The 14,099-nt window shown below is 42.4% G+C and overlaps 1 protein-coding gene across 3 annotated transcripts in view; it reads right to left on the bottom strand.

Moving 5' to 3' along the window:
* Window positions 1–771: 771 nt before the first annotated feature.
* stim2b (stromal interaction molecule 2b) overlaps window positions 772–14,099 on the bottom strand; it is a 34,528-nt gene continuing 21,200 nt past the window's right edge. Inside the window, exons 2-12 of one of the 3 annotated variants that reach the window (XM_054799914.1) lie at window positions 13,851–13,981; window positions 10,035–10,146; window positions 9,849–9,960; window positions 8,121–8,236; window positions 7,863–8,040; window positions 7,612–7,789; window positions 7,363–7,524; window positions 7,191–7,291; window positions 6,873–7,111; window positions 4,034–4,256; window positions 772–3,895 (exon numbers count right to left, since the gene is read on the bottom strand). In XM_054799914.1, coding sequence (XP_054655889.1) covers window positions 3,301–3,895; window positions 4,034–4,256; window positions 6,873–7,111; window positions 7,191–7,291; window positions 7,363–7,524; window positions 7,612–7,789; window positions 7,863–8,040; window positions 8,121–8,236; window positions 9,849–9,960; window positions 10,035–10,146; window positions 13,851–13,981 — 2,147 coding nt within the window. In that variant the 3' untranslated portion in view covers window positions 772–3,300. The remainder of the gene's footprint in view (window positions 3,896–4,033; window positions 4,257–6,872; window positions 7,112–7,190; window positions 7,292–7,362; window positions 7,525–7,611; window positions 7,790–7,862; window positions 8,041–8,120; window positions 8,237–9,848; window positions 9,961–10,034; window positions 10,147–13,850; window positions 13,982–14,099) is intronic. The other 2 variants (XM_054799916.1, XM_054799915.1) reach the window with 2 other exon arrangements.

The following is a 14,099-nucleotide window of genomic DNA, read 5'->3' as shown; positions in this document are numbered from 1 at the left end:
ATTTCGAACTGTGGGCTACGCTCCAATATGGTAGGTACTGGCTGCCACTCGACTCCCGCCACCCGCAGAAGAAAAGGCAACACCACCATGCAAACATGTCTGCGGTGTACCATGGTGAAGTTAGTTTCACCTTGGACGTTGGATATTCGGCTCTGTATCTACAGCGGTAGTTCCCCCTCACTGTGCTCGGACTGCTGTGTCATTGTGCGGGGAGCTCCCACCGGAAGTGCTGCTCTTACCGCTGGCTGTTTATACTAGGGACAGTCAATAAATTACTATTGCGTTGAAAAGTTTGTTTTAAAAAAAGCCATATATTCTAAATCACACCACAAATTGATCTATAACCATGTTAAATGGTCAGTCCTACCCTGACGTGTCCTCTTGTCTCACATAAGGTTTGTGGATGAAAAAAGTGCAGTTTTGCCTAAAAGGGAGAAATTGAGTCTTTTTTAAGCACAAGTGTTTAATCAGTAGTTTGAGTTGGTTTTAACATACAGGAACTTTTAAGATACTGAAAACAACACATTTTTCAAAGGTCCTCTTTGCAGAGGACATGAGGACTTACTCCTATTCCTTTTCATATAGGCTACAGTAAATTATCAAGAGTTTTGATGCAACTACTGTATCAAGATGTGTAAGCGAGATGTAAGTGAGAAGAAAAAGAATTTCTTACAGTAACACGACTGAAAGAGTGTACTGTAAAAATGGAACACAGTCGTCCCTCGCAATATCGCGGTTTCAGAAATAACGAAAGCTGTTTCTAGTCTATTATTAGTCCAAACATATTGAAATGTAGCACGAAAACATTGATGAGACTTTACATTACATTAACACTACATGAAGTCAGCCATGGCATGTCTGACATGATAAGAGGGAAAAAAAAGTTCTCCCCCCATTCCACGGTAGGTTTTTGGCTTCTTAAGTTTACAATAAATAGATTTGAGGCTAAATGGTTAGCTCCCTAGCTTGTTAGCTCACTAGCTAGTGGCTGTCTTGAGTCCCTGCAGCATAAGAGTTGCTCAATGTGGTGTAAACAAAGAGTAATAGGGGTGTAATGGTGACTATAGAGGTGTTATTTCATATCTACAGGGCTCTGATCATGTAAAAAAAATGTATTTATAAAGTCATAAAGCGTTTTTCTATGCTCTTAACTTCGCAAACTCAATTTATTAACACTGAATCCTACATGGCGTAAATGTATTTATCACGTTCAGGCCTGGAACCAATTAACCGCTATAAACGAGGGATGACTGTATACAGCAATGAAATATAAAACGATATCGGCAAGTAGAGCTATAAACTGATTTACATTTATACATTAATAGTATTTATAGTATTTTTTAGTGTAATAGTTTGTTCACTACTCACAACAAGTTAGGGATATATGGGGTGAAATTTCAGGATGAAGCTAAAATGCACTGTAACCTTTACAGGTGAACTTAATATGACCTCTAAACCTTTTGACTGCACATGTCCAACTGATCAGGGTTTCGGTGCTCTTGGCACAACTTGCTGTTCTCTAACAAGGAGCTTAATGGCAAAAGTCACATTTCCTGGTTCAATTAGAATTGTTCATATTTTGACACGAGACCAAAAGCACACCGAACAATTGGTCACCCGCACTTTGCCATTGTGAGGCTTCAAACAGGATGTTTGCTCAGAGGAAAGTAGCCACTGAGCTTCGAGCGTCACAATGTCATCAGCAGGTTGCAACAGAGATGGTTAATCTTTCAAGTATAACTCAGGAGCGCTGCCGATCCATTTCTTCTTTATTAATTCTTCTACAGTATACAAATATTCACACATAAAATGTTGTCAAAAAAACCCTTGTGTATCGTAAACATGTCATCCCATCTTACAACTCTTACATTTATTCCTTCCTCGTGTGCTGTTTAAAGAAAACTTGCATTGATTTGTCGTCCTGTCCGAACACACGCATACCCACGCACACACACACACAACCTCCAAACAGCGGCAACCCCTGCCGGTCACATGACCCATCAAGTTAGGTTGTAGCCGCTGAAGGTGAGAAGGTCTACATGAGAGGAGTCACAGTGTGAGGCAGGAGCTCTTTTGACATCATCACATCAAGAGGAGGTCCGTATTGCATCCTTCTTTTCTGAAGCAAATAAAAATGTCTGATACAGACACACCATCATCGCAGCACACACACACATCCTGACACTTGTGTGTGTCCTTACATACAGAATATTTGACCTACATCAGTGGGTGAGCAAGTTAAGACATCGCAGGTACCTCACAAAAGTAAGTACACCCCTCACCCATCCATCCATTTTCTATACCGCTTCTCCTCATCAGGGTCACGGGTAAGCTGGAGCCTATCCCAGCTGACTTCGGGCGAGAGGCAGGGGAGTACACCCCTCACATTTCTGCAAATACATCTTTTCACGGGGCAACACTGAAGAACACACTCAAGACACTTGGGATACAATGTAAGGTAGTCAGTGCGCCTATCGAATTGGGCACAATTTGAACATTTCACTTGGGGGTGTCAGCAGTTTAGACGTTAATGGCTGGGAGTTACACCAAGCTGGACACCGACAAATTCACATTGTATCAACGTGTCATTTCGTCAGTGTTGTCCCATGAAAAGTTCAAAATACGATCAAATTCATTGCAATAAATAAAACAAAATGCAGAAATGTCATGGGTGGACACACTTTTGTGATGCACTGTAAATTTGCTTGGCAACAGGATGCAGGGAATCAAGTAAATAACGAGGTAACCGGGAACATGACCAAACGAGAATATCCTCAGTAACCCCCCACCCCACGCCTCACCCCATTGCTATAAACCTCTGAACACATTTTATAATAAGAAAACATTGTATATTTATTAAGATGAGCTGTAGCATTAAAGTGGCGGCACATCCTTTTGGCTCCGGTGCCTCCATGCTGCCGCTCATGTGACCTTCAACTCTTTCCCAAATTGTCAGGAAGTAGTGCAACATTTTTTTTAACCTTCGCCAAGGTGAATAAATCAAGTGAACCCATATAATCCATGTATCGAGGAGTGTGCGGCAACGGCAAGCGTTGCATGCATGTGCTTCGAAATAAATAAACGCCTCCATAATGTGAGGTCAGAATGGAGGAAAAAAACAAAAACGTCGACCTCTCAATGAACTAAACGAGAAAAAGGCATTAGTGAAAAATAAGGCGACCAGACTGAGCTACATTCTGTTGTTGATGACAAAGAGAGCTGTTTTAGCGTTAGCTTACAATGAAGTCCTTGTTATATTAGAATATATTCTATTTCTTTCTCACACACCACGCTATCTTTTTATTTTTTCTTCTTAAATAAGCTTTTGATTTTGGAGGAGGAGCGCTTGATTTTCTCTCCATTGTCGCTGGAGTCCTGCGAGGAGGTGCTCAGGAGCTTGTGTTCCCGTCCCACGCTCCGGCCCTCCGAGTCCAGGGAGGTGAGGGACGGGTAGCGGCCCACGGCAGGCAGCATGCTGGCAGGCAGCTGGCCGAAGCTGTGCGACTTCTCCAGGATGCCGTTGTACACGCCCTTCCTCGATGTGGAGCCTCCCTGGGGGACCACCTGGCTGTCTGGCGAAACGCGGGTGAGGTCCGGCGAGCCTCTGTTTGCAAACATGTGATGCTCCAAGGCCGGTGAGGGTGAAGTGGACGGCGGGCTCGAGGGGGTGGCAGCCGGCGTGGGGGGAAGAGAAGGGGGTGTGGAGTCCCTGCTGTTGCTGGTGATGGTGGTATACATGGGAAACTCCGGGCTCTGGTTGAATAGCAGCATCTCCTCACGGGAGATCTTGCGGTAAGGGGTCTCAGAGGTCACGAAGCAGGGGTTGTGCAGTGGCTTGCGGCCCATCAAGGAGTTTAAGGAGTCTGTGTCGGAGCTGGCCTCCTGGGCGGTGTCCCTGGGGGAGAGGGGTGGACACAAATGTGACAAGCTGACATATTCACTGAGATGTATGGTGTTCTATTATAAAGCAGCCACTAGAGGGCTCTGTCACCACTTAACCCCAAATACCAGCAAAAATGTCTGTATAGGACACCTGTGAGTCCACACGTTAAAAGCATTCCGCGGCATTCCGGCCCGCGCTACATACCCCCTCCTATCGACATTTTCGACGTCTGCCTCGAGGTGATAGGAGAGGGACGAGCTGGCCATGGACAGCAGGTCGGGGTCAGGCGACATCAGCGAGGATGAGCTGAGAAGGCTGCGGCGGGAGCGGCACAGACTGCTGTTACGTGTCAGCGGGGGTCGCATCAAAGTGGCTGTCAAGACAAAATACACAGTTAATTATGAAAAAGTAACTTCCTAATGATGTTCTAACAGTAATATACAGTCTCCTGTTTATGAGCACCAAAGCTGAGAAAAATCCAATCATCTCAAACCTCCTTCCTTATGAATACGATGCTGACCACGTGGATGCGACATTTTTTTTAAAAATGCAGGCTTCGCTGCACCTTTCCTTCAGCCAGCTACAGACGTGGGAGCTAAGTGTGATCATTTTGTTTTTCTCCAGTGAATAGGCAAACCTAGCACGGCATTGCTGCAAAAATGTGACATTAATGTTATCACAGCAGCTGACATAGCCATGCCAGTGTTGCTAACGTTTGTCCTCCTGTCCAACTCCTTAATGTTATGTTGTTGTATGTGATAAAGTCGTCCCTTGCAATATCGCGGTTGGATTATCGCCTCCTCGCTATATTGCGTTATTTCAGAAATTAATTCATAAATGATCGCTGTTTTGTGGTAGACTATGGTCCATTATTAGTCAAAACATATTGAAATACAAGAGACATATATTATACTGGTCACTAGGGGGCAGTAATGACACAAAACAATGAGACATTACCTTATATTGTATTACCTTGACACTGCATGAAGTCATGAAGTCAGCCATGGCATGTCCGACATGATAAAGTGAAAAAAAGTTATCCTACCATCTCGTGTAGAAATTATACGTTTCTGGCATCTTAAGTTTCAAAGAAATCAATTTGAGGCTAAGTGGTTAGCTCGCTAGCTTGTTAGCTCGCTAGCTTGTTAGCTCGCAAGTCTCGAGTCCCTGCAGTTTAAGAGTTGCAATGTGGCGTAAAGAAATAATAATAGAACTATAATAAGGTTAAAAACCGTATTTAGAAAGTCATATACAGGTTTCCTATGCTCTTAACTATGAAAATATCATATTTATTAACAATGAATCCTACTGTATATCGCGGATATTCACTTAAGGCGGTCTGGAACCAATTAATCACTATAAACGAGGGACGACTGTATATGGCATCTGGACAAGTGCAAAGTTACAGTGTAGTGGATCAAGTGAGAGACACCCACTCGTGTGGACAAACCCAGCTCTTTAGCATTAACGAGAAACACACAAAAGGGCATGCTCCCAGTCGGGCTTACTAAAAGCACTTTAAAACGGTGTCAATTCCAGCATTTAGACTAGATTTTGAACAACACACATTCAATACACTATTGTGGGACCTCTGAGAAATATATACTCTACAATTGGTGTCAAATTTTATAATTGTATAATAATTAGGGCTGTCAATCGATTAAAATATTTAATCACGCTTAATCGCATTTTGTCCATAGTTAACTCGCAATTTACTGCAGATAGAAAGACGTTTCTACCTATAGTAATTGTACCTTTGAAAGATCATTTTATTTTAATACCTGTCAACATGAGGCTTGGAAATATTCGTTTTATGTATATTTGTGTTTATTAAACATTCTCTTTTTTTTAAACAGCTCAACACAAAATGGACCTGAATGTATAAAAAACAAACACAATGTACAACAAGTATACATTGGTAAGTTAAACTGGCCAACACTCAAATATGATTTTCTTCAAGCAAATAATCTCACAAAATATAACTTAACATTACAAATAAAGGTTTGCAAAAACACCCAACAACTATGTGAAATGAAAACAGGGTGTTAGAAAATAAATATTCACAACTTCACAACAAAAATAGTGTGCTCTTGAACAGTCAGTAGTTTATAGAGCTAGGACTGCGCCCATATACTGTAGTGTAGTCAGGCTATAGTTTATACTTCATTTTTTTTTTCATTTTTACAGACACTTTGTCACCATTTTCTTAGTCTGGCACCTTCCACGGTATGGAAGTATGACACAAAATGCAAGTTTTATTCTGTCCTCTTTGACAAACACAGCAGTTCAAGCACAAACGCTAACACATCGCTAATAAATAATATTAACAATACTAATAAATTCCCTCACGATCCTTTAGGGCTAACTCATTGAGCTTTGTGTGTGTGCTCGCTTACTTTCGCTTTCGTCGACACATACTAAGGTGACATAAGCTTTCCAAATAGCTGTCTTCGCCAATGCTTGCCGGAAACTAGCAGCAAATTTTAGCTTGAAGCCGAGAGACGGTTCACAAAAAAACACTCGCTGGCTGGGACATTCGTATGCCAAGGTAGCACTGTATAAATGACAATAACAAATACCCTCAGTGCTCCATCATATTCTCTAGCTTCTTCAGTTCCTCCATCTGAGCCCAGCAAGTGGCATTTGAGACTCAACTAACTCTGGTGACAATTCAACTCACAGCGACAGTAGATTAAATAAGTTTGGTATTGTTGTTAGAGCCATCAGCCAGGGCTTTGAAGCTAAACTTAGCATTCAAAATATCCATTTTCTTTGTCCATTTCTGCTCAATATTTGTTCCCACTTGTGGCTCAACATTAACTGCAATACCGCTGCATTTTCTCAAACTGCGGTGTGGCCGTCAAACAGGACGTGCGCAGATTAAAAAAAAAACTGGCATTTTCCATTACGCGTTATTCACGCATTAAATTTGACAGCCCTAATAATAATATTTTTTAAAATATTCTCATTAGATTGAAGTGTAACTCACTTGTGAACTGTGGAATGATGGGAGGCGTGTCCTCGTCCAGGTCATCCACCCCGCCCGCGATGGGGTAAGGCGGGGCAGAGACGCACGGCATCACCACCCAGCTGTGGTCGGAGTAGAGACTGGCCGTCAGACTCGGCAGCCCCGAGTTGTTGACAACGGGGAATCCGCAGAGCCTCTCGATCTGCTGCCAGCGGTGCAGACGCTCCCTCAGGCACGCCGTCACCTCGGACAAGGACTTCCTAAAGAATAAACAACCCAGCTTGTTTAACAGCTTGTTAACAGCTTGGTTAAGCTTCTTGTGTTGAAACTCTTGCTTACTTGGCCTCAAGTATCTTGTGGTCCACCTCGTCCAATGAGGAGCTATGTGCTACATGAAGCGTCCCAAAGACGGAACTTCTCTTCTTCTTGATTTTCTCTGCCTGGAAATGCAATAGTGGAAAGGTTAGGGAGAGAGAGAAAAGAATACCCAGTGAGAGCTGAGTGGTGGTACCTCGTCCTTGGCGACGCAGAGCTGAAACTCTGCACTCTGCTTTTTGATGTTGTAGTACTGAACCTCCACCTCGTGCGTGAGCTGGAGCCACTTCTGCAGTGCTTCAGGCAGCGAGCGCTCCGAGTGCATCTCCTTCTCGGCTCGCTTCAGGGCTTTTCGTACCTACACATGGGGAGGGGGGGTACAAGTTTGGAATAAAAGGTTCAGGCCTGGACTGTTCTCATCGAATTACAAGAATGTGAGGTCTACCTGGACGAGTTCCTCCTCAGCGTATTTGAGCCGGCTGAGCTCACATTCGGCGCCCTCTCGCAGTTCCCGAAGTCTGTAAGCTTCCTTCTTGGCGCCTGTGATCTCATCCCTCATCTTCTGTTCCAGATTCTGCTTTTCCACAATCACGGTACGGTTTTCTTCCTGAGCCTTCTCCAAACTGACGGAAGGGAAAGCGGGTGTAAAAGGTTGCATGCAGCATGCTTCGCTTCATTTAGCATTCTTCGTCCTACCGACTCTGTAGATCGAGGAGGCTTTGCTCGGCGTGTTGCAGGCTGTCCAGATCCTTCATCATTTGGGAGATGTGCACCTTGCTGTACTTGTTCTGCACATAGGCAAACCAGCAACCCCCCACCCCGATCACTATGGAGACCATGAGGATGAAGTCTTTCATCCAGTTGTGTTGTGGGCCTGCAGGACGGCGGGGTACAAAAGGAAGTGTGAACAAGCAATTTTACAGCCAGGTCACTGAAATGCAGGTGCGTACTTACGGAGCGGGGGGCCGAATAGAACGGCATCGAGGGCCTTCAAGTTGAGTTTTTGTTTATGTCGCTGGTCTAATATTTTTAGCTGCATGGACATGAAGGATGGTTCGTTTGCGGCAATTCTGCAACATGTATTATAAGAATAACCAGTAAGTACTGGGAATAGATACCAGCATATACAAAGTACATAGATCTCCATGTCTCTGATGTGTCAGCATACCACCACTATTACAAATGGTGGCCATTAGCAGTGACATCACCTCATGAGACACACCAGTGGCGTAACACGTCCATCCGTAAGTCTCACCATCGTGTTCTTTGCCAACGTCTTTGCTCCTCATATTTCAAATTTCTTGGTTCAAGGCTGTGCTCTATTTAAAGACAGGTATGTCCAGGCTGTAACATGAACTCATATGGCCTCAAAGTAGTCTGTAAGCAGTTTGAGACTTGTCTTTTTTTCCCGTGTTGCCATTTACCACCAGCAGAGGGGAGCATTGTGTAGCTATAAGGAGGACTAATTTTTACTTTTTACTGCACAGTAAAGCAAAATCATCTCCATCTACTCCTGAACCGCTGCACACACACAAAAGGCTGAAAAATGGGTGAAAACATGCACTCCTGCTGTGTTGCCTGTGCTATTATTTTCCTGACAAAACATCCATTGAAACTTTAGGGTATTTAGCCAAATCACCACAATTTGCTTCACATCTTTTGTGGATTGATCAGCTCATGTCTGTAACATCTTAGCAGGATTGGTTGAAATATTCAAGCGTCAAACGTCTTTGAAATTTTGCAACTATTTGTTCAAAGTGCAGCCCAGGGGCCATTTTCGGTCCACTGCTGTTTTTCTATTGGCCCTCGGAACATTCTAAAAATACAATTAAACAAGAAAACTAAACAAAAAACAAAAGCAAAACTGGGAAAAAGAGAAGTAATTATAAAGAAGAATAAAGACAAAATATTAGGACAATAAAGTTATGATATTAGAAGTAAAAATAGCATAAATGTGAAATATTAAAGTCTAAAATATGTAATTTTTTAAAAGTGGTAATATGAGAAATGAAAGAATAAAGTTGCAATTTTAGGATTGGGCAAAAGATATAAGATTAATAAATAATAACTAATAAAAGAAAAAATATGGGAATATACAATATTACAAGAAAAAAGGTACACAAATGACTATTTGTTAAAAATATATAAACAAATGAAATTTTAAAATGAGCTGGAAAAAAATGCTTATTAATAATATGCTTTGTCACTGATAACACAAAATGAGATGTAGGCTGTTTTTTTCTTGAAATATCACAAATGGCTCGCCAGAATGATTGCTTGTGCCCTGCAATTGGCTGACGACCAGTCCAGGGTGTACACCTCCTCTCGCCCCAAGTCAGCTGGGATAGGCTCCCGCATACCCCCTTGACCCTAATTAGGATAAGCAGCATAGAAAATGGATGGATGTAAATGTGTCGGCATATCCACACGGGCTGGTTTAAAAAAAAATGTAAAAGTGTCTGCCGCATCCTTTCATTTTTCTGTGTGCAGCTCTCGGTGGAAAAAAATTGGATACCCCTGGTCTAATGATTACAAACCTTTGAGGATATCTGTATTACATGTCTACTGGTATGTCTGCCAAAGGATTTTGAAAACAGTCCATAGGGAATGGCACAAATGTCATTTACACCATAAGGTGTCCTCATTTTTTCCCATGACTGCAGTGTGCATGAGTCGACTAACCGTGGCAACGTGTTGCCCGTGACGTGGAAGTCCCGGAAGTTCTTCTCGTACTGGGGAAGTTCCACCGAATCCTTCAGCCACTGCAACGTGTCTTCCATGGTCCAGTTGTGAACTGTTGGGATTCAAAGGTACAGTATATATAGTATATGAATACATCTATGTTGGTTGTCTTTTGTGGTCCAATACCTTCAGAGGTCTTCCAGGCCTTCCAAAGCTCCTCCACGGTAATGTGCTGGTCCTCGCGGTGCAGGTTGCTATGCTTGTTGGTGTGATGCTGCTTCATGTCTTCTATTATAAACTGGAAAGGAGAGACATGAGTATAAATATAGCACCTGTCTCTTAGTATTTTACCTTCTCTTCACTATTATGTATGTGTGTGCTGTCTAGCTGATTTTACACACATACACACACACACACACACACACACACACGTTCATTTCTCTCGTCTTTCTTCCTTTTAGGGAAAAGAGATCGCTTCCACCTGTGTATGCGCTAACTTTCCGGCTGTCCTCCTTTTGACAGCTCGGATCGTCATGCCTCTGCAGAGTCAAGTCGAAGCCACAGCAAAAGAAATGCCCTTTATTGTTCTGCACAGCGAAGCACAGTGGGTGCAGCTGTACCCACTTTTAATGTACTGTATTAATAACATATTTTATGTCACATTCTTTAGAATATTTTCCTGCCTTTGAAAATTAATGTAAAAATTGACCGTCAACTACTTTTAAACCTTAATTTTCCCAATCGTGGCTATGGCTCTTTGACTAACCACCCCTAAGGTGTGGTCATATTTCCAAATGTAAACGTGTGCAATAGTTATTGTATTTGACTGCCTCAGCATTTGTCCTATTTCCCAGCCCTGCAGCACAAAAGGTGGGGGGGAAAAGCACTGATAATGTATGAAAAACATGCAGAACAATAATAACTGCACTTCTGCAATAACTTCACTACACACCTAATAGTCAAATGACATGCCGCCGTCTGGAAAGAAGGGATTCGGTTGTCAGCCTATAAATAAGCATCAAGAGGTTTGGCGGACAGGCAGGAAGAGTTTGATCACGACTTGAAAAGCTTCAGTGTGGTGAAATGTGTCTTTGGGGATTTTTCTTGGCATCTTAAAGAAGAAAGTCCACAAAAATGCTGCTAAAATTGCGTGCAAAGTTGCATCCGTTGAATTAATTTTGGAATTTGCCAAGGGTATTTCCGTTATGGAGCAAACATGTTGGAATTTTTCCAATATTTTGGTCGGCCCATTAGCAAAAAGAGATCCTGGCATGTCTTCATACATGGATCTAATAAAGTGTCTGTGACCAAGAATGCCTGAAGTGCAGGTCTTGGAAAAGTGTGATGTCCGGTTGGCAGCAGTTTTTGGGATGAGAAAAGTGCCAGGGGCATCTCCACTGGATGGGTGTAGGGTGTCAGCAGTTGGTGGTTGTGGGGGTGGCAGAAGCAGCGGCAGAGGCAGACAGAGGAGAAGCTCTAATCTTAAACCCCATTACCACCACCCCCAGACAGTTTGTGCTCTTTTAACCCCCCCCTGAAATTCTTCCCATCTATGAAATGATCTCTGCCTGGAAGCAGGGTCATACTGGAGTTGGTACATCCAGAAGGAAACTGACATCTTTGTTGCTTCTTGCCTGGTCCAGGTTGGATGACATGAGTCATTCAAGCTCGGTGGGAATTTGCATTCCCATTCCAAAGGGGGCTACCGCCTTGAGGGTGTGTGCTTAACTGATTATGCACCAGTGAGTCATCTGTGTTCCCAACCAATAAGCTTTTTTGTACATAGAGTGAAAGCAAATAATTTTAAAAGTCCCATTTTGTACCATTTTCACCAATTTTAAATAAATTCTTTTGCTAGGGCTGCAACTAACGATTATTTTCATAACCGATTAATCGGTCAATTATTTTTTCGATTAATCGATGAATCGTATTTTTACAAAAACACACATTTTTAATTTCCGCCTCTTCATTCAGAAATAGAAGATTTAAACTGACAGAGTGAATAAGTGCATAAATACCAGGTTTCCGCTTGAATAGTCTGTCCAAATAATGTTAAATAATAATGGTCATTTTTTTTTGTCCATTAATCTGAAGCTTGTTGTTTCAATTAATGGAGTAATCGGTTAGGCCATAGATGGACCAAATATATACAAAAAAAAATATTTACATTTGAGAAGCTTAAATCAGAGGATATTTACATATTTAAATTTTAAAAACGATTAATCGATATTAACCATCGATTAATCGATTAATTGTTGCAGCTCTAAACTCTGCACTTGTCCAACACTTACCAACACTAGCATAGCTATGTGAGCTACAGTGCTAACATTACGGTCGCATTTTAACAGCAACATTATACTAGGTCAGCATATTCGCTGAAGAAAACCAAAATGATCTACTGATTGACAGATATTTGGCAGCGCTTTATCTTCAGGTGTGTAGTGAAGCCTGCTTTTGTGGGCTTATACAAGAGGCGGGCGGGTCAGAGGCGGCATTATGTATGTGAGGAATTTCTTCAGGTTGTCATGAAAGGCCGATACTTCAATATCGACCGTTTTACCAAACAAGTTGGGGAGAGGATACATTTTGCTCAAGTTTGGTGATCGTAGTGCAGTGGTTGGCAACCTTTACTATCAAAAGAGACATTTTGCCCCCTCTTATATTAAAGAAAAATTGACTGGAGCTGCAAACGTAACACAAGTTTTCGTCTTTCGTCAGAATACAACAAACAGAAGTGCAGTTTGCGAGGTCTTTTTGAGTCCTTCCTGTATTAATTTGTGTAAAATTAAAATAAATGTAGCCCACTTTAATATAATAGAAAAACACAATAGTTGCGGGTTGGCAATTTTTTAAAAAGTCAACAAATATAGGAACTTTTCTTAACGGGTCTGAAAGAAATGTTTTTTTCTAAAAAATAACATCCTTTTAAATGCATCTGATTACCGTGACTTGTGTTTCTGACACTCAATGCTAATCTTCCCAGTGGCAGGGCAGTAAGATATGACTTTGCTCTTCACACAGTAATGTAGGCTCTCTTTTGGGACCGATATCGACCGAATTATTTATTTTTTGGATGTATTCATGGTTAGCTTACCGCCTGCAGGTAAGGGCAAGGACCATAAATGTGGATGTGATGCATATTTTAAGTGAATAATTCCAAACACTGTATTGTATTTGATGTTAAAGGTTCATTTCGTAAAATAGTAAAATAATATATAGTAATAATAATTACTTCTTTTGCCATGACTGAAAGGAGCCACAACAAGGAGCCACGGGTTGCCTATGCCTGCTCTAGGGATACATATTGCTGTTAGAACGTCATTAAAATCCCTTTTGCATAACAGGGGACCTTCATCTTCATAGATGATGTCCCTGCATTGCCTCGGATATGCATGGAATGCTTTGGCATCCTTTGTGTTAACAAGCCACAATGTTTTATAGGTGTATTTGCCGTTATAGAGTCATGAGCGAGGAGGCCCCGGCCGTGTAACTTAATTTCACAGCAGCCCTCGTGTCTGCCGGTTATTAAACACACAAACACACGCGCACGGTTCTGAAGCTGGCCGATTACCTAGAAACTCCAGGGCCACGTGAGGTCATCACCCGCTCAGATCTCAGCCCTCCCCAAAGAAACATGCCAAGCGTAACAGCGCGTTAGTGTTAGCATCTAAAAGGCGGGGAGATGTGCGAGATCTAGGTAAATACTAGAGGGGTCGTTCTTGTGTCAACACTTTCTTTTAGCTTAACTTAACGATGGGACGTGTGCTGAGAAGGGACACATCATTTTGTGACCGAAAGCATGTACAATACGTACTGTAACTACGTCAAATCCAAACTATTGGTTATGATGTGTGCAAACAGCACGTTTGTGTTCAAATAACATGGGAAGAACCTGCAGAAAGATTTAAATCAACACTGCAAGTCATGTGTCCTCAGGCGGCACCTGTGCCATAGGAGTTGACTGAAACAGGCAAATCCGAAACGCATATTTGCAGAACTCACCTCCACACTTTCGTTCACCTCGATGCCGCCGTCGTTGTCGTCGTCCAGCTGCTTGTGGATGTGGCGCAGGGCCACCAGACTGAAGCGGTCAGCTTCACTGATGCACGGGGGTATGACAATGTGGCAGGGGTCTGGGGGTCGAGAAGGGGCACAGAGGTTGGTACAGATGTAGATTAGAAATGATGGTTGAGTGAAAATTCTATTTCAGTAGATTCGTTTTTGATGTGCTGTAATACCGCAAAAACAACA

The sequence above is a fragment of the Dunckerocampus dactyliophorus genome, chromosome 15, assembly GCF_027744805.1.
Source record: "Dunckerocampus dactyliophorus isolate RoL2022-P2 chromosome 15, RoL_Ddac_1.1, whole genome shotgun sequence".
Taxonomy (NCBI): Eukaryota; Metazoa; Chordata; class Actinopteri; order Syngnathiformes; family Syngnathidae; genus Dunckerocampus; species Dunckerocampus dactyliophorus.
The sequence above is the reverse complement of the archived record's forward strand: the minus strand, read 5'-3'. Positions and strand labels throughout refer to the sequence as shown.